This window comes from Cetorhinus maximus, chromosome 2 (assembly GCF_964194155.1).
Source record: "Cetorhinus maximus chromosome 2, sCetMax3.hap1.1, whole genome shotgun sequence".
Taxonomy (NCBI): domain Eukaryota; kingdom Metazoa; phylum Chordata; class Chondrichthyes; order Lamniformes; family Cetorhinidae; genus Cetorhinus; species Cetorhinus maximus.
The window spans coordinates 13,105,581-13,132,280 of record NC_135880.1 but is presented as its reverse complement, the minus strand read 5'-3'; the positions used below and the strand labels follow the sequence as shown (position 1 = coordinate 13,132,280).

The 26,700-nt window shown below is 44.4% G+C and overlaps 1 protein-coding gene across 2 annotated transcripts in view; it reads left to right on the top strand.

Annotated features, from left to right (window-relative positions):
• Positions 1-26,700, top strand: part of LOC144692410 (putative ATP-dependent RNA helicase DDX60) — a 115,513-nt gene that overhangs the window by 55,051 nt on the left and 33,762 nt on the right. For both annotated transcript variants that reach the window (XM_078561236.1, XM_078561245.1), the window contains exons 16-24: positions 901-1,020; positions 3,232-3,327; positions 5,234-5,349; positions 7,549-7,691; positions 13,031-13,140; positions 16,976-17,080; positions 18,137-18,265; positions 20,213-20,340; positions 26,346-26,504. In XM_078561236.1, coding sequence (XP_078417362.1) covers positions 901-1,020; positions 3,232-3,327; positions 5,234-5,349; positions 7,549-7,691; positions 13,031-13,140; positions 16,976-17,080; positions 18,137-18,265; positions 20,213-20,340; positions 26,346-26,504 — 1,106 coding nt within the window. The remainder of the gene's footprint in view (positions 1-900; positions 1,021-3,231; positions 3,328-5,233; positions 5,350-7,548; positions 7,692-13,030; positions 13,141-16,975; positions 17,081-18,136; positions 18,266-20,212; positions 20,341-26,345; positions 26,505-26,700) is intronic.

The following is a 26,700-nucleotide window of genomic DNA, read 5'->3' as shown; positions in this document are numbered from 1 at the left end:
CTGGAGCCAACTAGGGACCTAGTATTGAGCAACGAGATAAGATTAAGTGAAAAGCTCATAGTAAAAGTAGCCCTAGGTAGCAGTGATTATAATATGATTGAATTTTACATTCAGTTTGAGGGAGAGAAGAGTGCATCGAAGACTAGTATTTTAAACTTATATAGGGGTGATTTGGAGGGCATGAAAGCAGAGCAAGCTAAAGTGAACTATAGTCTCTTGAAAAATGACATAATAGAGCCAATCTGATACTCATCAAAGAGCGCTTCGGGATGTAGCTTCAACAATGGTTTGTGGGAGATTTCCACATAGCAACCATTCTTTGTAAAAAAAAAAATGATTTCTTACCTCCCCTTTCATTTCAATGGAAATGATACAATGTAAAATGGACAGGGTAGATCAGCCATAATTTATTGGTTCGCAGAGCAAGTTTGAGGGAACTGTATGGTTTACTCCTGCCCTGTATCGTATGTATTATGTTCTTCTGTTCTCAAAATGGGTTATCAATTCATTATCATTGGTATTAAACCATCGTCGAGAGTGTGAGAGTGTGAGAGTGTGAGAGTGTGAGAGTGTGAGAGTGTGAGAGTGTGAGAGTGTGAGAGTGTGAGAGTGTGAGAGTGTGAGTGAGAGTGTGTGTGAGAGTGTGTGTGAGAGTGTGTGTGAGAGTGTGTGTGAGAGTGTGTGTGAGAGTGTGTGTGAGAGTGTGTGTGAGAGTGTGTGAGAGAGTGTGAGAGAGTGTGAGAGAGTGTGAGTGAGTGTGAGTGAGTGTGAGTGAGTGTGAGTATCCCTCTGTTTTTTCTAGACAGGATTAAAAGAGCGTGGGTTAATAGCTCCATTGAAATAGCACACAGTGAAATCACTGGCCTTCAGTACATTTACATCATTTGCTCCTTCTGTTAGGCCCTTGTCAATCAGGTGATGGCAACAGTCTACGGAAAGTTTACCAAGACATTGCCCGAAGGAATGGTGGTGTGTGGATCCTTCACAAGAGACTACAGGGACCATGTTCATGATTGTCAGGTATATTCCTGGTTCTGTTACATGATACAACAGTCAGTCAGGTGCTTACAATTCCAAGAAGGTGGAAAGGTCATGATTAGTATGTTCTGAATTCTTATGAAAATGTTTGTTTCTTGGATTTGGGACATGCTGCCCATCCTTATTACCCTGATGGTGTTATGGGTTCAACCATATAGTGTGGGACTGGAGTCATGGGCAGACCTCGATTAGATATGGGTTACTTTCCACTGGGTTTGTACTATGATCTGGCAGCTTGATCATTTTACCTGATTTAAACTTAAATTACAAGCCCTGGGTTATCCTGTACAATTACCATTAGGCTACAACACTCATGAAATTAATTTTTCCTATTTCAATATTAACAGCAAGCAAAAGACAAGTTAGTGAGGATGATCCACTGTAAGTCTGGTTGTTACACCAAGTGAAACCACAGCTAAGTATAGTATTAACAACAAATCGTTAATAATAATAACAGCAATTTGTATTTATATAACACCTTCAACATATTAAAATGTTGCAAGATGCTTCACATCAGCATAATCAGACAGAGTTTGATAATGAGCAAAAGGAGGATATATTACCATGGATGATCAAAGAGGTAGATTTTAAGGAGCATCTTAGAGCTATGAAATCATTATGCACAAAATGAGCCCATTTGGCCCACTGTGACTCTGCTGGCTCTTAGAAAGAACAGTCGTGCTTAGTCCCGCATCCCGTTTTTTATCTGTAACCCCGTAAGTTCTTCATCTGCAAGTGTCTGGCCAATTCCCTTTGAAAATGATTTATGGAGGACGGGGATTGGGGGGGGGGGGGGGGGGGGAGGTGGAGAGACAGTGCTTTAGGGAAGGAGCTCCAGAGGTTATAGAGCCAGAATACAAGAGATGGTCCATTAACCAGCAGGTGGCTTACTCAGCTGGAGAAATGATAGAATTATGATAGAATTCTTCAGCAAGATGGAGAGTGATGTAGTTGACTCTGAGAAGAGGGTCCTGAATCTTAAAGAAAACTATGATGGTGTGAGACGCGAGTTGGCTATGATGGATTGGGAAATGTTACTTAAAAGGGATGACGGTGGATAGGCAATGGCAAACATTCAAAGAGCGCATGGGTGAACTGTAACAATTGTTTATTCCTGTCTGGCGCAAAAGTAAAACAGGAAAGGTGACCAATCCATGGCTTACAAGGGAAATGAGATAATATTAGACCCAAGGAAGAGGCATACAAATTGGCCAGAAAAACCAACAGACCTGAGGATTGGGAGCAGTTTAGAATTCAGCAAAGGAGGACCAAGGGATTGATTAAGAAGGGGATAATAGAATACGAGAGTAAGCTTGCAGGGAACATAAAAACTGACTGTAAAAGTTCCTATAGGTATGTGAAGAGAAAAAGATTGGTGAAGACAAATGTAGGTCCCTTAAAGTCAGAAACAGGGGAATTTATAATGGGGAACAAAGAAATGGCTGACCAACTAAATACATACTTTGGTTCTGTCTTCACAATGGAGGACACAAATAACATACCAGAAATGTTGGGGAACACAGGGTTTAGTGAGAGGGGGAACTGAAAGAAATCAGTATTAGTAGGGAAATGGTGTTGGGGAAATTGATGGGATTGAAGGCTGATAAATCCCCAGGGCCTGATAATCTACATCCCAGAGTACTTAAGGAAGTGGCCCTAGAAATAGTGGATGCACTGGTGGTCATCTTCCGAGATTCTATAGACTCTGGAACAGTTCCTACAGATTGGAGGGTAGCTAATGTAACCCCACTATTTAAAAAGGGAGGTAGAGAGAAAACAGGGAATTATAGTCCAGTCAGCCTGATGTCGGTAGTGCGAAAAATTGTAGAGTCCATTATAAAAGATTTAATAGCTGATACAGCTGCCAATAGTTGGACAGAGGAACTGGATAATGCACAAGTAGTGAGGGGGTGGAGGAATGCACAGTCTTTGGATGTTTGGAGCACTAGAGGAGATTACAGAGGTGGGGAGGGGTGGCTAGGCTCTTGAGCATGACCTTCAGAATTTGAAAATGGAGGTTTGCAGGGACTAGGAGCCATGGTAGATCATGGGCATGAAGTGATGGATGAACGGGACTTGGTCCACGTTGGGATATGGACAGCAGAGTTTTGAAAGAGCACAAGTTTATGCAGGTGAAAGATTAATGATAAATAATGGCGATTCTGCATGCGATGATATGTCCTTTATCTACAGGTCCTTATCACAGTCCCACAGTGTTTAGAAATTCTCCTACTGTCTCCTCATCTACAGGATTGGGCAAACAGGATTCAATATGTGATTTTCGATGAGGTAAGAAGCTGAGGGCTGGGTTTTACTGAGGTGGGAGGCCAACTAAACCAATTAAGTGGCCAATTAAAGGACACTTCCTTCCCCCCACCTGCATTTTATTGTTGTCAGGAGGGGGACAGTGCTAAATGGGGAGGCCGGCAGGTAAATGATGGTGGCCTCCCAGCAGGTTCCTGGGAGTGGTGGGGGTGGGGACTCCTTTCTGGCTGCTCCATTGTACATGGAGGGACTTCCCCACCCCCCCACCCACACTGGCAGCAAGACTGTGGCCTTGGGCAGTGCTGCTGGAGGGCTCACCCCTCCGATCACCAGAGTCTGCCTACCTGACCCCAGCGCAGTAAATGAGAAAATTTACCTGGTCTATGAGAGCCCCTCAATGTGTTTGTCCCACTGGCCAGGTTATGACTAGCCCAGCAAAAATTTTCCTATTCATGTATTAATGCAATTCCCTTTTGAATGTCACGGTTGAATCTGTTTTGATATCCTTTCAGGCAGTGAATTCCAGGTCACCACAAATTCTCCTCATCTCCCGCCTACCACCCACCACCCGGTTCTTTTGCCAAAGATCTTAAATCTGTGTTCTTTAGGTGAGGACAAGTCCAGGCTCATTGCTGTGTGAGTGCGCTGGTCAGAGAAGCCTCCCAATAATCATTGCGCAAGCTCTCACATGAAGACTGACCACTGGGACCAAAGTACCAGAAGGCGATTGACATCAGAACAATTCTAACCACAGCCAGTCTCGTCAACAGTGGGAATTTTAAAAAATATATGGGATATGGGCATCACTGACAAGGCCAGCATTAATTGCCCATCCCTAATTGCTCTTGAGAAGGTGGTGGTGAGCTGCCTTCTTGAACCACTGCAGTCCATGTAGTGTAGGTACATCCACAGCACTGTTAGGGAGAGAGTTCCAGTGACAGTGAAGGAATGGTGAAAAATTTCCAATAACTGAGAAAACTGGTGAAAATCATCAAGACGGAATGTTTGACATGACTGAGTGTATTGTGGACAACTGAGACTGGTCAGCACATGGGCCTTAAAGTCAGTTTCATTCTCTGTCTATCATCCTGGAAAAGAGAACCATAAAATAGCATTTTGGAAGGGTGAATGAGAATATTGGCAAACCGTATCAGTAATCAAGTAGACAGTCTGCCACTTGTACAAGGGGGATAGGAGCATAGAAAAAGGAGTAGACCATTGAGCCCATCAAAGCTATTTCATAATTCAAACACATCATGGCTGATATCTATCTTAACTCCATCTACCCATAAAAGCAATACTCTGGATGAATGCAGCTTCAACAGCAATCAAGAGGCTCGACACCATCCAGGACAAAGCAGCCTGCTTGATTGGCACCCCATCTACCATCTTCAACATTCACTCCCTCCACCACCGATGCACAGTAGCAGCAGTGTGTACCATCTACAAGATCCACTGCAGCAACTCACCAAGGTTCCTTCGACAGCACCTTCCAAGTCCATGACCTCTACCATCTACAAGGACAAGAGCAGCAGACACATGGGAACCCCACTATCTGCAAGTTTCCCTCCAAGTCACTCACCATCCTGACTTGGAAATATATCACCATCCCTTCACTGTCGCTGGGTCAAAACCCTGGAACTCCCTCTCTAAGCACTGTGGGTGTACCTACACCTCATGGACTGCAGCAGTTCAAGAAGGCAGCTCACCACCACCACTTTTTCAAGGGCAATTAGGGATGGGCAGCAAATGGTGGCCCAGCCAGCAGCACTTACATGCCTTGAGTGAATTAATTAATAAAAAAAACCTTGGTTGCGTATCCCTTAATATTGTTACCCAAAATTATCCTTAACCACTCTTTTCATTTCCTCATCATTGACTAAGTGAGCAGTGCGACATGAAAGCATGAACTGTTATGTTTGTGTTACAGATTCACTGTTTGGGTGGAGAAATTGGTGCAGAGGTCTGGGAGCATCTCTTGGCACTAATCCGCTGCCCTTTTCTCGCATTATCAGCAACTATCAGCAATCCAGAAGACCTGACTCAGTAAGTTGGCATGAAACCCATTTCACAATTCCATTATCTCTTATAACTAACCGCACCATTTCATGTCATATTTAATTTCTACACAGATTCAGCCCTCACTTAAGCAGCTGGACATATTTTGTTATTTTGTTCAGCATTCGAGAAGAAAGGCGAATAGTTATGATCTGGAATTCAGTGCCCGAAAGGGTGGTGGAAGAAGATTCAAAGCTTTCAAAAGGGGATTAGAGAAAACAAGCATTTGCTAGGCTATGGGGAGTGGAACTGATTGAATAGCTCTTTCTGAGACCCATCACCGGTACAATGGACAAATTCCTGAATCATTCCATGATGCAGTATTTTGCCAATTATCTTCAATCTGTGTCCTTTAGTGGTCAAACCACCTGCCAGTGGAAACGATCTCAACTTCACCATAATTTTGAATATCATGATTAAATCTTCCCTTAACCTTCTCTGCTCAAAGGCACACTGCAGAGGGTGCAGAGATAGTGAGGCAGAAGGAAAAGGAGAGAGGAGGTTTGATAGAAGTATTCAAAATCACGAGGGGCCTGACGTTCAATGATATTACCATCACTGAATCCCCCACTATCAATATCCTGGGGGTTACCATTGACCTGAAACTGAACTGGACTGGCCATATAAATACTGTGACTACAAAAGCAGTTCTGCTGAGAATTCTCCAGCGTGTATCCTGCCTCTTGACTCCCCAAAGCCTGTCCACCATCTACAAGGCACAAGTCAGGAGTGTGATGGAATACTCTCCGCTTACCTGGATAAGTGCAGCTCCAAAAACACTCAAAAAGGTCAACACCATCAAGACAAAGCAGCCCGCTTGATTGGCACCCTATCCTCCACCTTAAACATTCTCTCCCTCCACCACCGACGCACAGTAGCAGCAGTGTGTACAATCTACAAGATGCACTGCAGGAACTCACTAAGGCTCTTTAGACAGCACCTTCCAAATCCATGACTACTACCATCTAGAAGGGCAAGGGCAGCAGACACATGGGAACACCACAACCTGGAAGTTCCCCTCCAAGCTACTCACCACCCTGACTTGGAAATATATCGCCGTTCCTTCACTGTCACTGGGTCAAAATCCTGGAACTTCCTCCCTAACGGCACTGTGGGTGTAGCTACACCACATGGACTGCAGCGGTTCAAGAAGGCAGCTCACCATCAACTTCTCAAGGGCAATTAGGATTGGGCAAAAAATGCTGGCCTAGCCAGCGAAGCCCACATCCCATGAAAGAATTAAAAAAAAAAGAATGTTTCCTGTTGGTGGAAGGATCGAGAACCAGAAGGCACAAAAATTTACAGTAATTGACAAAAGAAGCAACAGCAACATGAAGTAAATCTTTTTCACGCAGCGAATGGTTAGGATCAGGAATACACTGCCTGTGAGTGTGGTGGCGGCAGAGTCAACTGAGGCTTTCAAAAGGGGGTTGGATCATTATCTGAAAAGGAAAAGGCCTATGGGGAAAAGGCAGGGGCGCAGTGGGACTAGCTGAATTGCTCTTGCAGAGAGCTGGCATGGACAGGATGGGTTGAATGGCCTCCTTCTGTGCTGTGACCATTCTGTGATTCACAAGATTGATACCAGATTGAAGGGGTTACAACTAACAGGAAAGACGGAAGAGGCTTGAGCTCTTTTCTCTAGAAAAGAGAAAGCAGAGGTGTGTCGTATTGGAGGTGCTTAGAAAAATCTTTTTTCCTCAGCTCTGTCCTAAATGGGTGACCCTCTTATATTGAAACAGTGACCTCGAGTTCAAGATTTTCCTGCAAGAGGAAACTCAGGCCAAGGCCTTTGGTACAGTAAATGTAGAGAAGATGTTTCCACTTGTGGGTGAAACCAAAACTTGGGGCCATGATTGTAAGATAGTCACTAACAAATCCAGCAAAGAATTCAGGAGAGACTTCTTTATCAGACAGTTGTTATAACGTGGAACTCGCTACCACAAGGAGTGGACGCGGTAAACAGCATAGCTGTATTTAAGGAGAAGCTAGATAAAGACATAAGGGAGAAAGGTTATGCTGATAGGATTAGATGACATTGGGTAGGAGAAGGTTTGTGTGGGGCATAAATACTGAAATACAGCAGTTGGACTGAATGGCCTGCCCTTGTGCTGTTTATTCTATGGAATGAGAGCAATTCCATGAACCTTTTAATAAAGATCTCTAACTGTGTCAAATTGTTGACAGATGGCTGCAATCAGTGAAGAACTATTGGGAGAGAGTGGAAAACAGTTCAGAGGAACCTTCTTCAACAAAAAGCAGCCAGAAAAGCAAAAGAAGGCAACGGACTAAACCTTGCAAAGGCAGCCAGGTCTTCAAAGTGAGACTAGGTACTGATACCAATAACAAGATCATGCTAAATAAAAAAAAAAGAGTTGTGTTCTTCAGCAAAACTTTTCCGCAAGTGCCCATCTGCTTCCCATTCTTACTGTCCGCCATTGTGCCGAACATATTTAGAAACATACATGGTAAAAATTGCACTGCCCGAGATCAGTGTGAGTGTAAGGATGGCCTGTTACGTTGTGACTTAGGCCTGGATTGTCGTCAACACTGAGGTGGATAGCTCAAGTCAGGCAATTTCCCGACCTGCCAGACCAGGCTTGGATAAAGGACCCCCCCCACCCCGAATGTTACGATCCTCGCTCTGGGAAGGCAAGCGCTGTCAGCCACGGAGGCAGAGTGTAGGCAGCCACGGTGGTGCCAAGTGTCGAGGCAGGCAGGTTAGAAGGTCTGACTTGGCTCTCTGGGCCTTCATCCCAGTTGTGTTAAAACATTTAGGCCCCCCAACCTTATTCCTCACCACTCAGCCCCCAAGGCCCTTTATACACTCCAGGCTAACTCATTCTGGAGTCATGCCTACAGCCACAGAAATGCCCATCTGTTCTCCTAACCAATGGATCGCCTGTCACTATTGCTCTTTCTTCTTCCCTCCTCTACAGCTGAGCCACTTGTGGTGCCACAAACTTGGCTCTGACTGCACTCCTGAGGAACCAACACCCTCAACAGCTTCCAAAATGGAAAACCGAATTGTGAGTGGGACCCCAGGGGACTCCCGCACTGCCTGCCTATTTCTCTTGGACTGCCTAGTGGTCATCGATTTCCTCTTTCTCCAGCCCCTTAAGCTACATTGTGACCACCTCTCTGAACATGCTATCCATGTAGCTGTCAGCCTCACGGATGCACCACAGTGACTCCAGCCGCTGCTCGAGCTCTGAAACCCAGAGCTCAAGTTTCTGCGGCTGACAGCACTTCCTGCACACGTGGTCATCTAGGACACCGGTAGCACCCATGACTTCACACATATCACAGGCTATGCATTCCACTCAACTGAGCTGCCCTGCCATGTCTTAACTCTACTTCCCTTACGTTAACTTTATTCTACTTTGGATTATTTTATATTACTTTATTATATTGGCCCTAAATTTCCCCTTATTCCTGGCACTTCTCAGTTAAATCCAAGTACAGTATATTACACTTTTCTAATTTACCCACCAGTTCCTACTTACCAAGGCCACCGCTCTTCTTTCTGAGGGAAGGTAGAAAAAGAAAGGAGCACCTCCTCCCTTCTCACTGAACTCCCTTAGTCACCAAACTCCAACTGAGACTGCAGCCAAAAACAGCACTCCAGGGCAGACAAAGTCAGCACTACAAGATAGCCTACTTTTATACTCTCTGAACCTAGCCTCTGAAAACCTGATTAAGCCAATTATCTAATTATCTAGTTGCAGCTGCAAGCAGGACCTGTGTGAGCCCCGGTTTAAGCACTGTTTATTTCCCATCTATTTTATTTCCAGCACTGTTGGTGTTCCTACACCGCACGGGTGCTCGGTGGGCACCATGGGGACTGGGGTGTTTTATTGACCCCTTTAATCACATTTTGGTTTAATTGTTTGTAACTTTCATTTAAACTTTGTCCTTGGTTTTACAGCTGACCTGACTTAGGGGCTGTGTTTATTTTATCCCTCATTTTGTTCATTCAGTTTAATTGGTTGACTCCTAAAAAAAAAGTTACACCACACGGACTGTAGCGGTTCAAGAAGGCGGCGCACCACCACTTTCTCAAGGGCAGTTAGGGATGGGCAATAAATGCTGGCCTGGCCAGCGACACTCACATCCTGTGAAAGAGTGAATTTTAAAAAGTCTTCCCAATTCCTCGAAAATGCAGCCCGAAGTGTTCTGGAACAAAAGCAGTTTCTGCCTCTGGCTCCCTTAAACCGAGACAAGTAGACTTACATTGATGTGGCACTCTGTCCTATCTCTGACATACAGTTAGTCACTGTGAAATACCATGTGAATGTCATGTAGGCAAATGCAGGAACCATTTGAGAAGCAGGAATTGGATGAGTCACCAGTTAATCTCTCTTTGGTGGCGTTGGTTAAGGGAGGAATGTTGGCCAGGACACTGGGAGAATTTTGTGCTCCTCTTCATATTGCGCTAAAGGATCTTCACAATCTCTGAAGAGGAGTCCTACTGACTCAAAACATTAACCCTGTTTCTCTCTCCACAGATGCTGCCAGACCTGCTAAGTTTTTCCAGCATTCTCTGTTTTTATTTTACAATCTATCTGATGGGACCATCATTCAACATATTTAAGGGTCATTAGCTGAATTGAAGAGTTTGATCGGATAGATATAGAGAAAATGTATCCACTTGTGTGGAAACCGAAACTAAAGGCCGTAAATATAAAACAAATCCAATAAGGAATTTAGGAGAAACTTCTCTACCAAGGAATGCTAAGAATGTGAAACACACTACTCAAGATATAGTCGAGGCCAATAACACAGATAAATTTAAGAGGAAACTAGAAAAGGTACAGAATGTGATCAAAAAGTCTAATTGAATTCTGGCCTTTATATTGAGAGGAGTAGAATACAAAAGATTACATGTTCTGCTGCAGCTGTACAAAGCCCTGGGTAGACCACACCTGGAATACAGTGAACAGTTCTGGGCACCACAGCTTCGGAAGGATATATTGGTCTTGGAGGAAGTGCAATGTAGATCTACAAAAGTAATACCTGGACGTCAAGGTTAAATTACAAAGAGAGATTGCACAAATGATTGACATATTCCCTGGAATTGAGATGGTTAAGGAGTAATTTGATTGAAGTTTTCAAGATATGAAAGGGAACAGTTAGTGTATTACAGAATCACAGAATCACACAGTGCAGAAGAGGCCCTTCGGCCTATCGAGTCTGCACCGACACATGAGAAACACCTGACCTACCTACCTAATCCCATTTACCAGCACTTGGCCCATAGCCTTGAATGTTATGATGTGCCAAGTGCTCATCCAGATACCTTTTAATGGATGTGAGGCAACCCACCTCCTCCACCCTCCCAGGCAGTGCATTCCAGACCGTCACCACCCTCTGGGTAAAAAAGTTTTTCCTCACATCCCTCCTAAACCTCCTGCCCTTCACCTTAAACTTATGTCCCCTCGTGACTGACCCTTCAACTAAAGGGAACAGCTGCTCCCTATCCACCCTGCCCATGCCCCTCATAATCTTGTACACCTCGATCAGGTTGCCCCTGAGTCTTCTCTGCTCCAACAAAAACAACCCAAGTCTATCCAACCTCTCTTCATAACTTAAATGTTTCATCCCAGGCAATATCCTGGTGAATCTCCTCTGCACCCCCTCCAGTGCAATCACATCCTTCCTATAATGTAGCGACCAGAACTGTACACAGTACTCCAGCTGTGGCCTCATCAAGGTTCTATACAACTCCAACATGACCTCCCTACTTTTGTAATCTATCCCTCGATTGATGAAGGCAAGTGTCCCATATGCCTTTTTCACCACCCCACTAACATGCCCCTCTGCCTTCAGAGATCTGTGGACACACACGCCACGGTCCCATTGTTCCTCAGAACTTCCTAGTGTCATGCTGTTCATTGAATACTTCCTTGTCAAATTACTCCTTCCAAAGTATATCACCTCACACTTTTCAGGGTTAAATTCCATTTGCCACTTATCTGCCCATTTGACCATCCCGTCTATATCTTCCTGTAGCCAAAGACACTCAACCTCACTGTTAACCACCCAGCCAATCTTTGTGTCATCTGCAAACTTACTAATCCTACTGCAAACATAGTCATCTATGTTGTTTATATAAATGATGAATAAAAGGAGACCGAGCACAGATCCCTGTGGTACGCCACTGGACACTGGCTTCCAGTCACTAAAGCATCCTTCTGTCATCACCCTCTGCCTCCTACAAATAAGCCAATTTTGAATCCACCTTATCAAATTACCCTGTATCCTATGTACATTTGCCTTATTTATAAGTCTCCCAGGTGGGACCTTGTCAAAGGCTTTGCTGAAATCCATATAAACTACATCAACTGCACTACCCTCATCTACACACCTAGTCACCTCCTCAAAAAATTCAATCAAATTTGTTAGGCATGACCTCCCTCTGACAAAGCCATGCTGACTATCCCTGATCAAACCTTGCCTCTCCAAGTGGAGATAGATTCTCTCCTTCAGAATTTTCTCCAATAGTTTCCCTACCAATGACGTGAGACTCACTGGTCTGTAGTTCCCTGGCTTATCTCTGCAGCCCTTCTTAAATAGCGGAACCACATTTTCTGTTCTCCAGTCCTCTGGCACCTCCCCCGTGCTTAGAGAGGAATTAAAAATTTGGATCAGAGCCCCTGCGATCTCCTCCCTTGCCTCCCCCAGAAGTCTGGGACACAAATCATCTGGACTTGGAGATTTGTCCACTTTTAAGCCTGCCAACACTGCCAATACCTTGTCACTCCCTATATCAATTTGCTTAAGAACCTCGCAGTCTCTCTCCCCGAGTTTGATACCTTCATCCTCATTCTCTTGGGTGAAGACGGATGTGAAGTATTCATTCAACACTCTAGCGATGTCCTCTGGCTCCACCCATAGATTGCCCCCTTGGTCCCTAATGGGCCCTACTCTTTCCCTGGTTATCCTCTTCCCATTGATATACTTATCGAATATCTTGGGATTTTCCCCACTTTTACTTATCTTGTTTTCGAGAGGTACTTTTTCTACTGGCTGGGAGTCTAGGATGAGGGGGCGGAGTCTAAAATTTAGAGCCCGATATTCCAGCAGTGAAACTAGGAAACATTGCACACACAAAGAGCTTTGGAAATTTGGAACTTTCTTCCACAAATGTCAGTTGCTGCTAGATCAATTGTAAATTTTAAAACTGAGATCGATCGATTTTTGTAAAGCAAAGGTACTGAGGGATACGGGACGAACGCAGGTACTTGGAGTTAGGCCACAAGTCAGCTATGATCTCGGTAAACAGGGTCAAGGATCTAAATGGCTTTTGTTAAGGGGAAGCTAGGTAACTAAGGGAGAAAGGGATCGAAGGATATGCTAATAGGGTTAGATGAATAAGAATGGGAGAAGGCTTGGGTGGAGCATAAAAACTGGTCTGGATGGGTTGGGCCTATCTGTGTACATTCAATATAATTGACATAGCCTAAATTATATCTTCAAATTGTGGAGTCGGCATTCACCTTTCGACACAACCGAGCCGTGTCGGTAGACAAGGTAACTTCATACGGACATATTATTCCGTTCCGATGCTAATCACACACAATTTCACCCCAGTAAGGGTATTATTGTGTTAAATTGTGATGACACATGTGTTGTGCCCTTGTCTCTTTACCTATTCTGTCTTTTGCAGTGACCTATGAGGAACGATACAATGACCTTGAAAAATTTGTGTGTGACTTTGAAGATAATGAATACAAGTTCATTCCCTATCACCCCTGTGCTGCCTTAACTGTGAACCATGTAAGTTCTGAATAGCTGTGTTGCATTATGACACTAACTGGTAATGCAAGGACCTAAAATAATAATTCTAGCAGGATGGGAATTGCCATCCCACCGATGCAGTTTGAGTGTTTTAATTTAGTTTGAAAGGAAACTGGAAATAAAATATCTGGGGCGGAATTTAATATTGGCAGCAGGGGACCCTCCGCCAGGCCAGGAAGTGAGGTGCAGCCCTGCTTCAGTGGTCAGTAGGACCAGGGACCACACCTTGTCAGCGACAGCCAATTAATCAAGGACGGCTGCCCACCCTGAAGAGCTGTCGGCCAATCAGAGGGCTGACAGCTCAGCAGCCTCAGCAGCGCCAGCTGGAGCAGTGGTCACTGCCAGGACTGCACCTGAAAGAAGAGGACGCCAAGGATGGACGGCACCCTCACAATTCGATAAATGGGCCCTGGGGGCTCCAGGACCAATCAGGCAGGCCCCGTTAGGGTTTGGGGAATGTTTATTGAGAGCAGGAGGTGCCATTGCTGCAGGGAGGCCACTCTGTGCCCGAATAGGAGGCCACCCTCTGGAAGCCACCAGGGTTTACATGGCAGTCTCCCCATGTGAAAAGGCCTCCCTGCCACTGGATAAATGTCAGGCAGAGGCGGCTTGAGGCCCTTAATTGACTACTTAAGTGACTCAATTGGGCTGTGGGCAGGAAGGCTGTCTGCCACCTTCCCCACTGCTAGCAAGATGGCTTGGTGGCAGCAAGGTGATGGGCACTGCAGCCCCTGCCTTCCGGCACCCTCGCCTCTCAGCCCATCCACTGAAGGCTGGTAAAATCCAGACCCTGGTGTCAGTGAAAGACACCATGATGCTGTCAGATTGTTGTAAAAACCTGAGTGGTTTATTAACGTCAAATGAGGTGAGAGTGACTGCACTTGACATCAAGGCCACATTTGACCGAGTGTGGCATTAGGGAGCCCTAGCAAAACTGGAGTCAATGGGAATTAGAGGGAAAACTCTACACTGGTTGGAATCATGCCTAGCACAAAGGAAGATGGTTGTGGTTGTTGGAAGTCAGTCATCTCAGTGCCAGGACATCACTGCAGGAGTTCCTCAGGGTAGTGTCCTCAGCCCAACCATCTTCAGCTGCTTCATCAATGATCTTCCTTCCATCATAAGGTCAGAAGTGGGGATGTTCGCTGATGATTGCACAATGTTCAGCACCATTCGCGGCTCCTCAGATACTGAAGCAATCCGTGTCCAAATGCAGCAAGACCTGGACAATATCCAGGCTTGGGCTGACAAGTGGCAAGTAACATCAGTGTCAGGCAATAACCATTCCCAACAAGAGAGAATCAAACCATTGCTGCTTGATGTTCAATGGCATTGCAATCACTGAATCTCTATCAACATCCTGGGTATTACCATTGACCAGAAACTGAGCTGGACTAGCCATATAAATACTGTGGCTACAAGAGCAGGTCAGAGGCTAGGCCAAACCCATGACCACTACCATCCAAAAGGACAAGGGCAGCAGACACATGGGAACACCACCACCTGGAAGTTCCCCTCCAAGCCACTCACAATCCTGACTTGGAAATATATCACTGTTCCTTCACTGTTGCTGGGTCAAAATCCTGGAACTCCCTCTCTACCAGCACTGTGGGTGTACCTACACCACAGGGACTTCAGAAATTCAAGAAGGCAACTCAGTGCCACCTTCTCAAGGCAATTAGGGATGGGCAATAAATGCTGGCCCAGCCAGCGAAGCCCACATTCCGTAAAAATGAATAAAAACAAAAAGGCCTTTGCAGTATCCAGTGCCTTCAGCCGTTTCTTAATATCATGTGGAATGAGTCAAATTGGCTGAAGGCTGACATCTGTGATGTTGACGACCTCTGGAGGAGGTCAAAATGGATTATCCACTTGGCACTTCTGGCTGGAGATGGTTGCGAATGCTTCAGCCTTATCTTTTGCACTGACATGCTGAGCCCTCCCATCATTGAGGATGGAGATATTTGTGAGTCTCCTCCTCATATTAGTTGCTTAATTATCCACAACGATTCACGATTGGATGTGGCAGGACTGCAGAGCTTAGATCTGATCCGTTGGTCATGGGATCTCAGAACTCTGTCTGTTGGTTATGCTGTTTGGTACGCAAGTAGTCCTGTGTTGTAGCTTTACCAGGTTGACACCCCATTTTTAGGTATGCCTGGTGCTGCTCCTGGCATGCCCTCATCATTAAACTAGGGATGAACCCCCGGTTAATGGTATTTTGATAGAGTGGTCCCAGCCATGAGGTTACAGATTGTGGTTGAGTACAATTCTGCTGCTGCTGATGGCCCACAGAGCCTCATAATGCCCAGTTTTGAGTTGGTAAATCTGTTCGAAATCTATCCGACAAGGCATGTGTGGTGGTCATTCCCACCAATAGTGTCATGGACAGGTGCATCTGCGACAGGTGGATTGGTGAGGATGAGGTCAAGTATGATGTTTTTCCCTCTCATTGGTCCCCTCACCACTTGCTGCAGACTCAGTCTAGCAGCTATGTCCCATAGGACATGACCAGCTCAGTCAGTGGTGGTGGTACAAAGCCACCCTTGGTGATGGGCATTGAAGTCCCCCACCCAGAGTACATACTGTGCCCTTGCCACCCTCAATGTTTCTTCCAATTGATGTTCAACATGGGGGAAGCACTGATTCACCAGCTGAGGGTGTTGGTTGCGGTTGGTGGTAATCAGCAGGAGGTTTCCTTGCCCATGTTTGACTTAATGTCATGAGACTTCATGAGGTCTGGAGTCAATGTTGAGGACTCCCAGGGCAACTCTCTCCTGACTGTATACCACTGTGTCGCCACTTCTGCTGGGCCTGTCCTGTTTGTGGGACAGGACATACCCAGGAATGGTGATGGTGGTGTCTGGGACATTGTCTGTAAGGTATGATTCCATGAGTATGACTACGTCAAGCTTGAGTAGTATGAGGGGCAGCTCTCTTAATTGTGGCACAAGCCCCCAGATGTTAGTAAGGAGGACTTTTCAGGGTCAACAAGGCTTGGTTTGCCATTGCCATGCCTAGGTTGATGCCAGGTGGTCTGTCCAGTTTCATTCCTTATCAGCTTTTCTGGAGCTGTTTGATAGAGGTCAGTTGAGAGTCAGCCACATTGCTGTAGATCTGGAGTCACATAGAGGCCAGACCAGGTAAGGATGGCAGATTTCCTTCCCTAAAGGGCATGGGCATTATGGTCACCATTAGACTAGCTTTTAATTCCAGATTTATTAATTCAACTGAATTTAATTTCCACAAGCTGCCATGGTGGGATTTGAAACCATGTCTCCAGAGCATTAATCTGGGCCAATAAATCACTAGTCCAATGATGTTACTACTACACCATTGCCTCCCCTGCCTAAAAGGCTATGGGCATCAGTGGAACCAGTGATTTTTCGGTGGTGATTCTAGAAGCGCTAAAGGCTCGAGGCTGTTTACAGGCGGGGGATCCTTCGGGAAGAGGTCTTGTGTTTCCTTGAAAGCACACGAGGCATACCTCGGGAAACCACCTCAGGTCTTCTTTGCCGAGTATTGCCATTTCTCACTGAGGTTGAAAATGGGAACCACTTACAAGCAACTGAAGAGGAAAACACAGGAGTGCGAGGTGTGGAGAAATGAGCAGAGGATCTGCCCTCAGGCCGATCATGGCTACAATATAAACAGGGGCCTGTTTCAACAAATAGAGTGAAATGCGATCATTCTGGGCATTAGTGGCAGTGAAGGATTTACATTTCTCTACTACATGAAGATGTGTGGCATTGCTGAAGGACATTACTTATTCTACCGTGTCTGATTATAAACCAGATGCATCTTTGTCTTTTAGATTAAGGATTATGGGATCCCATCAGACCTTGCACTTTCACCACCTGAATGTCTCAGACTCTATAACACTATGGCAATGGCGTTCCCTGAGTGGCCCAGGGCAAAGGTATGTAAATCTATACAACGCAGCAGAAATGTCCAGAACATAAAACCTCGTACGTTGAAGGAGGCCATCTGGCCCTTTTGAGGTCAGTTTCCTCTTAATAATCCCGCCCACCTTGCAGCCGCAACACCCCCCCAACCCCTCCCACCACCCCCCACTATCCCAGTTAGAGGAGCTGCCTGATTTGCATTATCATGAAAATCACTGACTATAAAGCTTGAGTGGCTTTATTAATAGGAGGCCATGGGCTCACCATTGCACTCCAGAGACTTCAGCACAATATCTAGGCTGACACTCTCAGTGCAGTACCGAGGGAGCCCTGTACTGTCAGAAGTGCTGTCTTTCCGACGAGACATTAAATTGAGGCCTTAACTGGTCTGTCAGGTGGATGTGAGAAACCCCATTCGGAGAAGAGCAGGAGAGTTCTCCTCGGCGACCTGGCCAATATTGATCCCTCAACCAACATCACAAATGCTGATGATCTGGTCACATTGTTGTTTGTGGAAGTTTGCTGTGTGCTAAAGAGTTTCATATATTATAGCAGTGGCGAGGCTTGAAAAATAAGTCATTGCCTGTAAAGGTGCTTTGGGACATCCTGGGTTTTTGAAACATGTTGTATTAATGAAAGTCTTTCATTCTTTTCATAGTCCTAGAGCTGAAGATGGCATCAGCAGCACTAAAACACTCGCGATATTTTAATAAGGGCATGATTCTGGCTTTTTTGAGATACTGATCTTTAAGTTTAAGTCTAACCTCTAAGTTCTCTTTGAGGAGGCTATGTCTGGTGAGTTTGCCCCTGATATCATGCCCAATATTTTATCCTCCCTTTATTTATTTAAACCATGTTAAGTGCCAAGATTCAAGGTGAATTTGGATCTGCTGTTTCCTGCTCCAAATGATTACCTAATAATTAATTTCAACATTACTTTGCCAGCAAGATCTTATTATTGGCATGGTTGCCAAGTCCTCTTTCTGCTCCTTATTTAATGGCACTGCAGGCCCTGTTTGTAGCTCTAAATATTTTTCTCACTCATCGCTTATGATGCGGCTTTACTGCAGGAACTACACCCTGAGGAGCACAGGTCCTTCAAGAATAAAGTCATTATCAGGAAGAGTGATGTGAGAGAATATGAAGCTGAGCTGAAGAGAGAATTTGCAGGATGGGTTGCAACAGGACTGAAGAAGAAGGTAAAAAGCAAAATGCAGCAGATGCTGGAAATCTGAAACAAAAACAGACCATGCTGGAAAATCTCAGCAGACTTAGCAACATCTGTGGAGAGAGAAACAGAGTTAACATTTCTAGTCCATATGACCCCTCTTCAGAGCTGAAGAGAAGTGAAACCGTGGTGAAGTTTATACTGTTAAAGGGGCAGGTGGCTGGACAGAGGGCCAGCGATAGGTGGGGACAAAGGAGGGATTGCCAAAGATGTCATGAAGTAAAGGACAAAGGGAGCATTAATGGTCGTGGTTAGTGCTAAAAAAGGTGCTTTCTTACCTTTATGCCAGACGAACAAGGTAGATGTGTCCTCACTGTAAAATACACAGGGTTACAGAGAAGTACAGCACAACAGGTCCATGACTGTGTTTATTTCCCACCTACCTCTCTTCCTTGAACCTTACTAGAATTCCTTTCTATTCGTAAGGACACGGGAACACACGAACAGTAGAAATCGAAGCAAAAGTTGACCATTCAGCCCATCAAACCTGCTCCACCTTCCAATATGATCATGAGTAATCTTGGGCGTCAACTTCACTTTCCCGACCGCTCCCCATATCCCTTAATTCCTTGAGAGACCAAAAGCCTGTCCATCCCAGCCTTAAACGCATTCAACGATGGAGCATCAAAATCCCTCTGGGGCAGACAATTCCAAAGAGTCATAACTTTTTGAGTGAAGAAATTTCTCCTCATCTCAGTCCTAAATGATCGGCCTCTTATCCTGAGACTGTGCCCCCGTGTTTTAGATTCCCCGACCAGTGGAAACATTCTCTCAGTGTCCACCCTGTCCAGCCCCTTGTAGGTATCAATGAGATCGCCTCCCATTCTTCCAAACTGCACAGAATATAAACCCAATGTACTCAGCCTTTCATCGCAGGAACCCATCTAGTAAACCTTTGCTGTGCCACCTTTCTCTCTCATATGTTTATTTAACTTCTCATTTTGTGTATCGATACTATTCACCTCAGCTACACTTTCTGGTACCAAATTACACTCTCTGGTTTCTCCTGAATGCCATATTGGATTAGTGCCTATCTTGTACTTATGAGCCCTAGTTTTGGTCTCCCCCACAAGTATGAAACAACTTCTGTATGTCTTGTTTAGATTGTGAACTAACCAAGGTGTTTTAAATGGTGAAGGGATTCTCTTGGGTAACTACAGAGAAACAATTTCCTCTAGTAGGAGAATGTAGAGTAAAGGCTTGTGTAATCTTGTGTGGAAGACAAGAGCAGTCAAGGCCTCAATTTAATGTCTCACTGGAAAGACGGTATTTCTGACAGTGCAGCACTCCCTTAGTACTGCATTGTGAAGTGCGGTTGTTCTTAGAGAGTGAAGATTTGATAGAGGTATTCAAAATCACGAGGGGTCTGGGCAGAGTAGATAGGGAGAAAAGGGAAGAAGTGTTGAGAACCAGAGGACACAGATTTAAGGTGAGTGTCAAAAGAACCAGTGGTGACATGAGAAAACCATTTTTATGCAGGGAGTGTTTAGGACCTGGAACGCACTGCCTGAAAGTCTGGTGGAGGCAGATTCAGTCGAGGCCTTCAAGAGGGAATTGGATAACTATCTGAAGAGAAAAAAGAATAGCAGGGCTACAGGGAAAGGACTAGGGTGTGGGGCGAGCTGAGTTGTTCTCGCAGAGAGCCAGCATGGACACGATGGGCCTCACGCCCTCCTTCTGTGCTGTAACTATCCTATGATTCTATGAGATGAAACCTCTGGGAAAACGTCCAGCATTGGCGACCCCGTTGCATCCTGTGACTACCGGAATAGTGGAAGGTAGATGGGCCTTGGGTTCTTCGGGCCTCCAATGCTCCAGGGAAGACAAGGCCCACTCTTTTGGCATTGCTGGTTGGTCTCGCTGGTTGGAGAAGCCACATTACTATTGGTGGTGTAACGTTAGCGCTGATTTTCCCCAGGTTGAGGCCGTACTGCTTTTGCTGAAGCCGGAAACTGAAGGGACATTTGGGAAAAGTAATACGACTCATTTCCCGCTTCTGGTTGAAACGCTTCAGAAGATGGATTTGTTACCTGCTTTATTTTTCACGTAAGTAACTTAAGACGCAATATTTTAAATGGGAACTGATCAGGGCTTTATTTAAATGAAGCATAATTTCCATATGTTTGCATTCCAGTCCCCTTAAGATAAAGGCCAACACATTTCGTTAGCCATTTTGATTACTTTTTCTACCTATCCATGAGCATTTTAGTAACTTATTGTACATGTTATTTATTGATTCACATGATGTGGGCATCGCTGGCAATGTGAGCATCTAATGCCCATGCCGAATGCCGTCAGGAGCCACCTTTTTTGACAGCTGAGTGTCTTGCTAGGTCATTTGAGAGGGCGTTTCAGGGTCAACCACATTGAGGCCTGACCGGATAAGGATGGCAGATCTCCTTCCCTAAAGGACATTAGTTAGTGACCCAGATAGGCTTTTATGACAATCTGGTAGTTTCATGGTTTTTCATTTATTTTTATAACCAATTTAATTCCACAGCTGCAGTGATTGGATTTGAACTTAAGATGAAAGATGATCAGTGTTTTTAACTCCCCGTTTTGCTGTCTGTGAGAATACTTCAATGTGATCGGCTGCTAACCCTGCTCGCTGACATCACAGCTGCTGGATGCCAGGAGATCTCCTTGACCTGGAGCCAGATTAAAATTGTTGCCAGGAAAGGGGAAATCTACGACATGGAGATCACTAGATCTTTGTAGGCAGTTTTCTTCAAGATTAGCATCAAGCATCACTGCTTTGCTGCTGACTTCAAAATCCAGCCCATTACTATCACCTTTTTTAGCTCAATGTCAATTTTTGTCTAACTTATGTTCTTGCGAAGCATCTTGGGATGTTTTACTACATTAAAGGCGCTATATAAATGCAAGTTACCAAGTTACTCTTTTTGTTGTGCCCACCATTCTGGCTCGCAGTAACATAGAACATTCCAGCATTCGGGGTGAATCTCTGCATGTGTTCCTCTGATCTGCCATGGAAAACCCAGTGATACACAAACCCTTATGGAAGTTTAACCCCAACATAGGGAAGGGCGACTGAATTTTATAGATTTATGTGAAGACAAAAGAAAGATGTGTATCTATATTAAACCTTTCGCGTCCTCCGGACATCCCAGAGCACATTACAGCCAATGAAAAACATTTGGAAGTGTAGTCACTGCTTTGGTATAGAAAACGTGACAGCCTATTTATGCACAGCAAGCTCCCACGAACAGCAACTCAGCAACGACCAGGTAAACATTTTCTTTTCTGAAGAATAAATATTAGCCAGGACACTGGACAGAATTCCCTTGCTTTTCTCCCACCAATGCCATTGGGTCTTTTGCATTCACCTGAGGGGGCACACGGGACCTCGGTTTAATGTTTCATCTGAATGGTGGCAGCTCTGTGACATTGCAGCCCGCCCTCAGTACTGCACTGGAGTGTCAGCCTTGAGTTTGGTGCTCGAGTCCACAAGCCACAAGCTCCTATCTCAGGGACAAAAGTGGAAAGTGTCACCCACTGAGCCAAAACTGATGTATACTTTGCAGCACAGAAGTCAGTCGTTGCTGGTGTTTCTACTCCACCCGGGCATCCTTGCACCCTACTTCGTCTCATACTATCAGCATACCCTACTATTTCGTCCCCACTCATGCACTCACCTAGCTTCCCATGAATATATCTATACCTATTGTATTCATCTCAACTCCTTCTTGTGATAGTGAGCTACGTATTCTAACCACTCTCTGGGTAAAGAGGTTTCTTCTGAATCCCTTACAGGATTCATTAGTGACTATGTTAAAATGGCTTCCTCTAGTTTTCAACTCCCTGTTGATTGTATATTAATTGAATGTTTAATTATGTTTAGGCGCTGGGTATTAACTGGGGGTTCACTTGTACTCCTATGTATAGGAGCGTACGGAAACTGTGTTGGTTGGGATGTGCTTGTCTGTAATATGACAATGGTGGTGTAGTGATGAGGGGTGGAATTTTACGCCGGTATTTATGCTCCTGCTGAAGCCAATGGATTTTTGAATGGCTTGCTGCATTTTACAGCCTCACCCCCACTGCGATGGGGTTGTAAAATTCCGCCTCATGTCACTGGCCCTAGTAATCTAGACGTACAGGCAAATGCTCAGGGGGCACAGGTTCAAATCCCAACATGGCAGCAGGAGAAATTTAAACTTAATTAATTTAAAAAAAAATTGTAATTGAAAAGCTAGTTTCAGTAATGGTGTGCGTGAAACCATCATCTAGTCTTGTAAAGACTTACCTGGCTCATAAATCTGCCGTCCTTACCTGGTCTGGCTTACATGTAGCTTACTCTTAACTGTTCTCAAGGGCAATTAGGGATGGGCAGTGTTATTGAGTTGATCTTCTAGGCAACTTTTCTTGGTGGACACATTTGACCTTATTTAGAATTTAGCAGCAGAAACTGCATTTGCGCTCTGGTCACAGAGCTCACTTTACCAAGTAACCACTTCGGTCCTCCGCTGAAATTCCTTACATATACTTCTGCTTCTCCAGCAGTGAATTGTCACCCACGACTATACAAATTGTGAGTCACTTTTTGGTTCCCTTGGCTTTTCTCCACCTTCCCCTCCAAATTAGGAAGTATCAGGCATAGTCTTTTTCGAAGATGGTGCCTCGTCAGTAATTCAGCATCTCCTTTCTCCGTGTCTTCTTCCTTTTACTACAAAATTTAGTCTCGGCCTTCTTTTTGACCTCACTGGCGGCCAGGCTTCTCTCAGATGTAATCTCAATTTGTCTTAGTTGATCTACCCATGACTTCATTATCTGTTCACATCTTGGAAAGTTTTATGACTTTTCTTTCAAAGCCTCTTTAGCTTCATTTACCTGATTCTTCAGCTCTTCTGTCTCCTTGTATCTGTTGGCTTCCTCCTGGAACCTTGAACACTGCTGCATCTTCTCTGCCAACTGGTTCTTCAGTTTGTTCAGAGGGGCATTAAATTCTTCCTGTTTCTCTTCGTAATTTTCCAGAGTCACAAACTTGGACCTGAGGGAACCTTTTTGTATGTGAAGGCCTTTCACCAGGTTTTCTTTTTCTTTGCGAAGCTCACTCACTTCATCTTGAATTCTGTCATTCAGCAGAGTCTCCTTGGGTTTCTTCTGCTGTTCTTCCATGTCGTTGTTTAAGACAGTCTTCATTTCTTCAGGTTGCTGAATGGCTACATATTCCTTTCTCATCCTGTTGCGTTCCTTGGACTCTCCAGGCTCTTTCTGAAGTACCTTACCTTGTTCCTTTTTCAGCTCAGGAACTCTTCCTCCTTCCTTTTGAAATCTCACTGGCCAATCACGGTTAATTTCCCTCAATCAATTTTGACCTAGAAGTCTTGGTCCTGTACCTTCTAATACCATCACTGGTAGTTGTGCCAATTCGTGTCTATAATGAACAGTTACTCTGGTGATACCTTTTACCTGGATTTCTTCACCTGTGTATTTTTTCTACTTGGCAGGTGTTTGTTCCAAATTTAATTGTTGACCACCCTTATTTAAATGTCTGAAAGTGTGTTCTCCTGTTACAGTGGCAGAAGTACCTGTGTCTACTTCAATTTTTAATGGTTTACCACTCACTTGCACTGTGACAATAATTGGCTCTGCCTTCCCAACTTTCATGTTGAATAATGAATGAATGTCAGAGTTGGTTGCTTCTGGCTCTTCTACACTGTACACTTCATTGGACTTAGACTATCACCTGGAGGCCTGTTTAAACCTCACTTTGCAATGTTTCAAAATGTCAATTTCTGTGACAAAAATAACACGCTTACCTTTTTAAATTGCCAATCGTTACTAGTATGATTGTTTCCACGTTGATAAAAATTAGTTTTCGACTTTGGCTGCTTGGCTGTTTCCTCTCAATTTTCAGTTAGCGGGGGCTGTTCCCCCCTTCGCGGCAGAGTCCTGGCTTTTCGCGTCACTTTCAGCTGACTGTTCCCGCCCAACTAGGCGAATGGCGCCATTTTGTGCCCCATGTGAATCCCGTGCAGCGCTTTCCATCGCCAGCGCTATTTCTAATGCTTTCTTAAAATCAAGATTCACTTCCAGCAATCTTCGCTGAGTAGCATCCTCCTGCGTGCCACATACCAAACCATCCCTGAGTATGTCTCATTCAGGGTTTCACCGAAATCACAATATTCTTAGTTGTTTTAATTTCACCACGTAGGTAGCAATGGCCCCTCCCGGGGCTTTATTCTGTGAATTGAACCTGAACCTCTGCATTGTGACTGAGGGCTTGGGTTGGAAATGTCCCTTAACAATGTCTACTAATTCACTAAAAGTCTCCAAATATGGTGCATTGGGGGGGGCATCAAGCTTTGAATTAAACTGTAGGTTTTGCTCCCACAAATACTCAGGAGAATCGCTCTCCTCTTTTCCTCCCCCGTGATTTCATTGGCTTGAAAGATGAACGCAAGGTGTTCTACATATTGAGACCAGTCATCTGTGGCTGGTTCAAAGGGATCGATTGATTCTGCCAAACTGTGGCATCTCAGATGAGTATATCTTCCTTTCTTATTAATGAACTTAGATACTCACAATCGCTGGGTGAGGGACAGCACCAGATTTGATTTATCCTCATCGCTAGTTTGTTATAGAGTTGATCTTCCAGGCAACTTTTCTTAGTGCAATAATATTACCTTATTTACAAGAGAGCAGCAGAAACTACATGTGTGCATCAAACTCTATAGCTAAAGAAGAACTCTCCCTTAGAGCTTCTCCGCACTGTTAACCCATTGGTTTACACAGATCATGTGATCTTACAACGCAGGATTGTTCTTAAAGCTACAGTCTTATGTTTATCAGAACTATAATTACTACAGGCAGCAAATGCTAGCCTTGCCAGCAATGCCTATGAATGAATAAAAAAAAAAAATCAAAAGCTTATATGTGTGTAAAGGTTAGGCTCCAGTTCTATCCTTCACTGTATGGCTACCTGGAATACAGCACTCTGCTCTAGTGGAAATATCTTCTCAATGCTGACTTTAGACAAGCCCCTTCATAATTTCATTGTTAGATCATCACTCAGCCTTTTCTTCTCAAGAGAAAAGAGCCCCAACTTGTTCAATTTTGCATGGTATTTAAAGTGCCTTGGTTCTGGTTTCATCTGTATCAATCTTCCTTACACCTTCTCCAGCACCTCTATAACCTTTTCCTGTAATGTGGAATAATTGAAATTAGGCCTGACCTCGATATTGCAGCTGGAACGCTTGATAAGGAAGGGAGGCCTCATGAAAAAAATATATAATTTTGTCACTGGGTGACCTATGGGAAATGGGAAAGTGTCATGTTAGTGCAATGGTGGGAGAGGTGCTTCACTCAGGTAGGTGCTGAGCTGTAAAAGCCTAACCCACTTTATATGGGAGTGCTGGATGTTGACACTGTGTCCTGTCCTTTGGATAATACCTTAAACTGAGGCCTGTCCTCTTGGGTGAATGTAGAAGATCCCATCACATTATTCAAAGAGGAGCATAAGTGTTCTCCGTATTTTTGGCCAGTATTTATTCCTCAACCAGCATCACTAAAACAGGTAATCTAATCATTATCTCACTGCTGTTTGTGGGAGCTTGCTGTGCACAAATTGGCTGTCATGTTTGTTGTGTTATGATATAAAGGCATCCATCACTCGTAAGGGAATGGCAAACACATTGTGGATTCATTTATTAAGACATTAAAGTAGATGTACTTAGGTAGGTAGAAAGCTTGGAGACATCAACAGCAGGGCTGAATGTGCGTGCTCTTCTCAAAAGCAAAAGTGAAAGTAAGACTGGATCGCATGACACACTTCCCTTCTCATGATGTCATGCTGCTATCCCTTAAAGGCACATTACAACAGTGTTTCCCACCTTACAGCAGTAAATACACTTTAAAAGTACTTCATTGGTTGTAAAAAACTTTGGGGCATCCTGAAGGTGTAAAGGACACAATATTCTTTCTTTTTTTATTCCAAGTGGAAATGGTTCCATTCTTCAGTCTTGACATTCTTCACCTTTATTGGCAGAATTTATTAGTGATTTCAAATGCCTTTATCACTGTTTTAGGTTTGACATAGCAAGGGTTCAGCGCTTTGCTGATGAGCTGCTACTTTATCTTAAAGCAAAACTGGAAAGCAAGAGGAAGCCAGATGATGCAAAAACAAAGCTACAGATAGAAAAAAAACAACAGAAGCTGTCAAAACGCTTGGAAAAAGAAGAAACTTTGTAAGTATTTTATAATTTCCACCTCAAAGGTAGGCTTCATCCATTGATGGTTTCGCCTTCTAGAACGTTGCCTTGCCAGGGTGCCCACATCCCATGATAGATTAAAATAAAATAATTGTAGAATAAACAATTGTGCACAGTTAGGCTGCAGTTTAATGATGTTGGCGTATTAATTGTGAGCGCTGACCCACTGGCG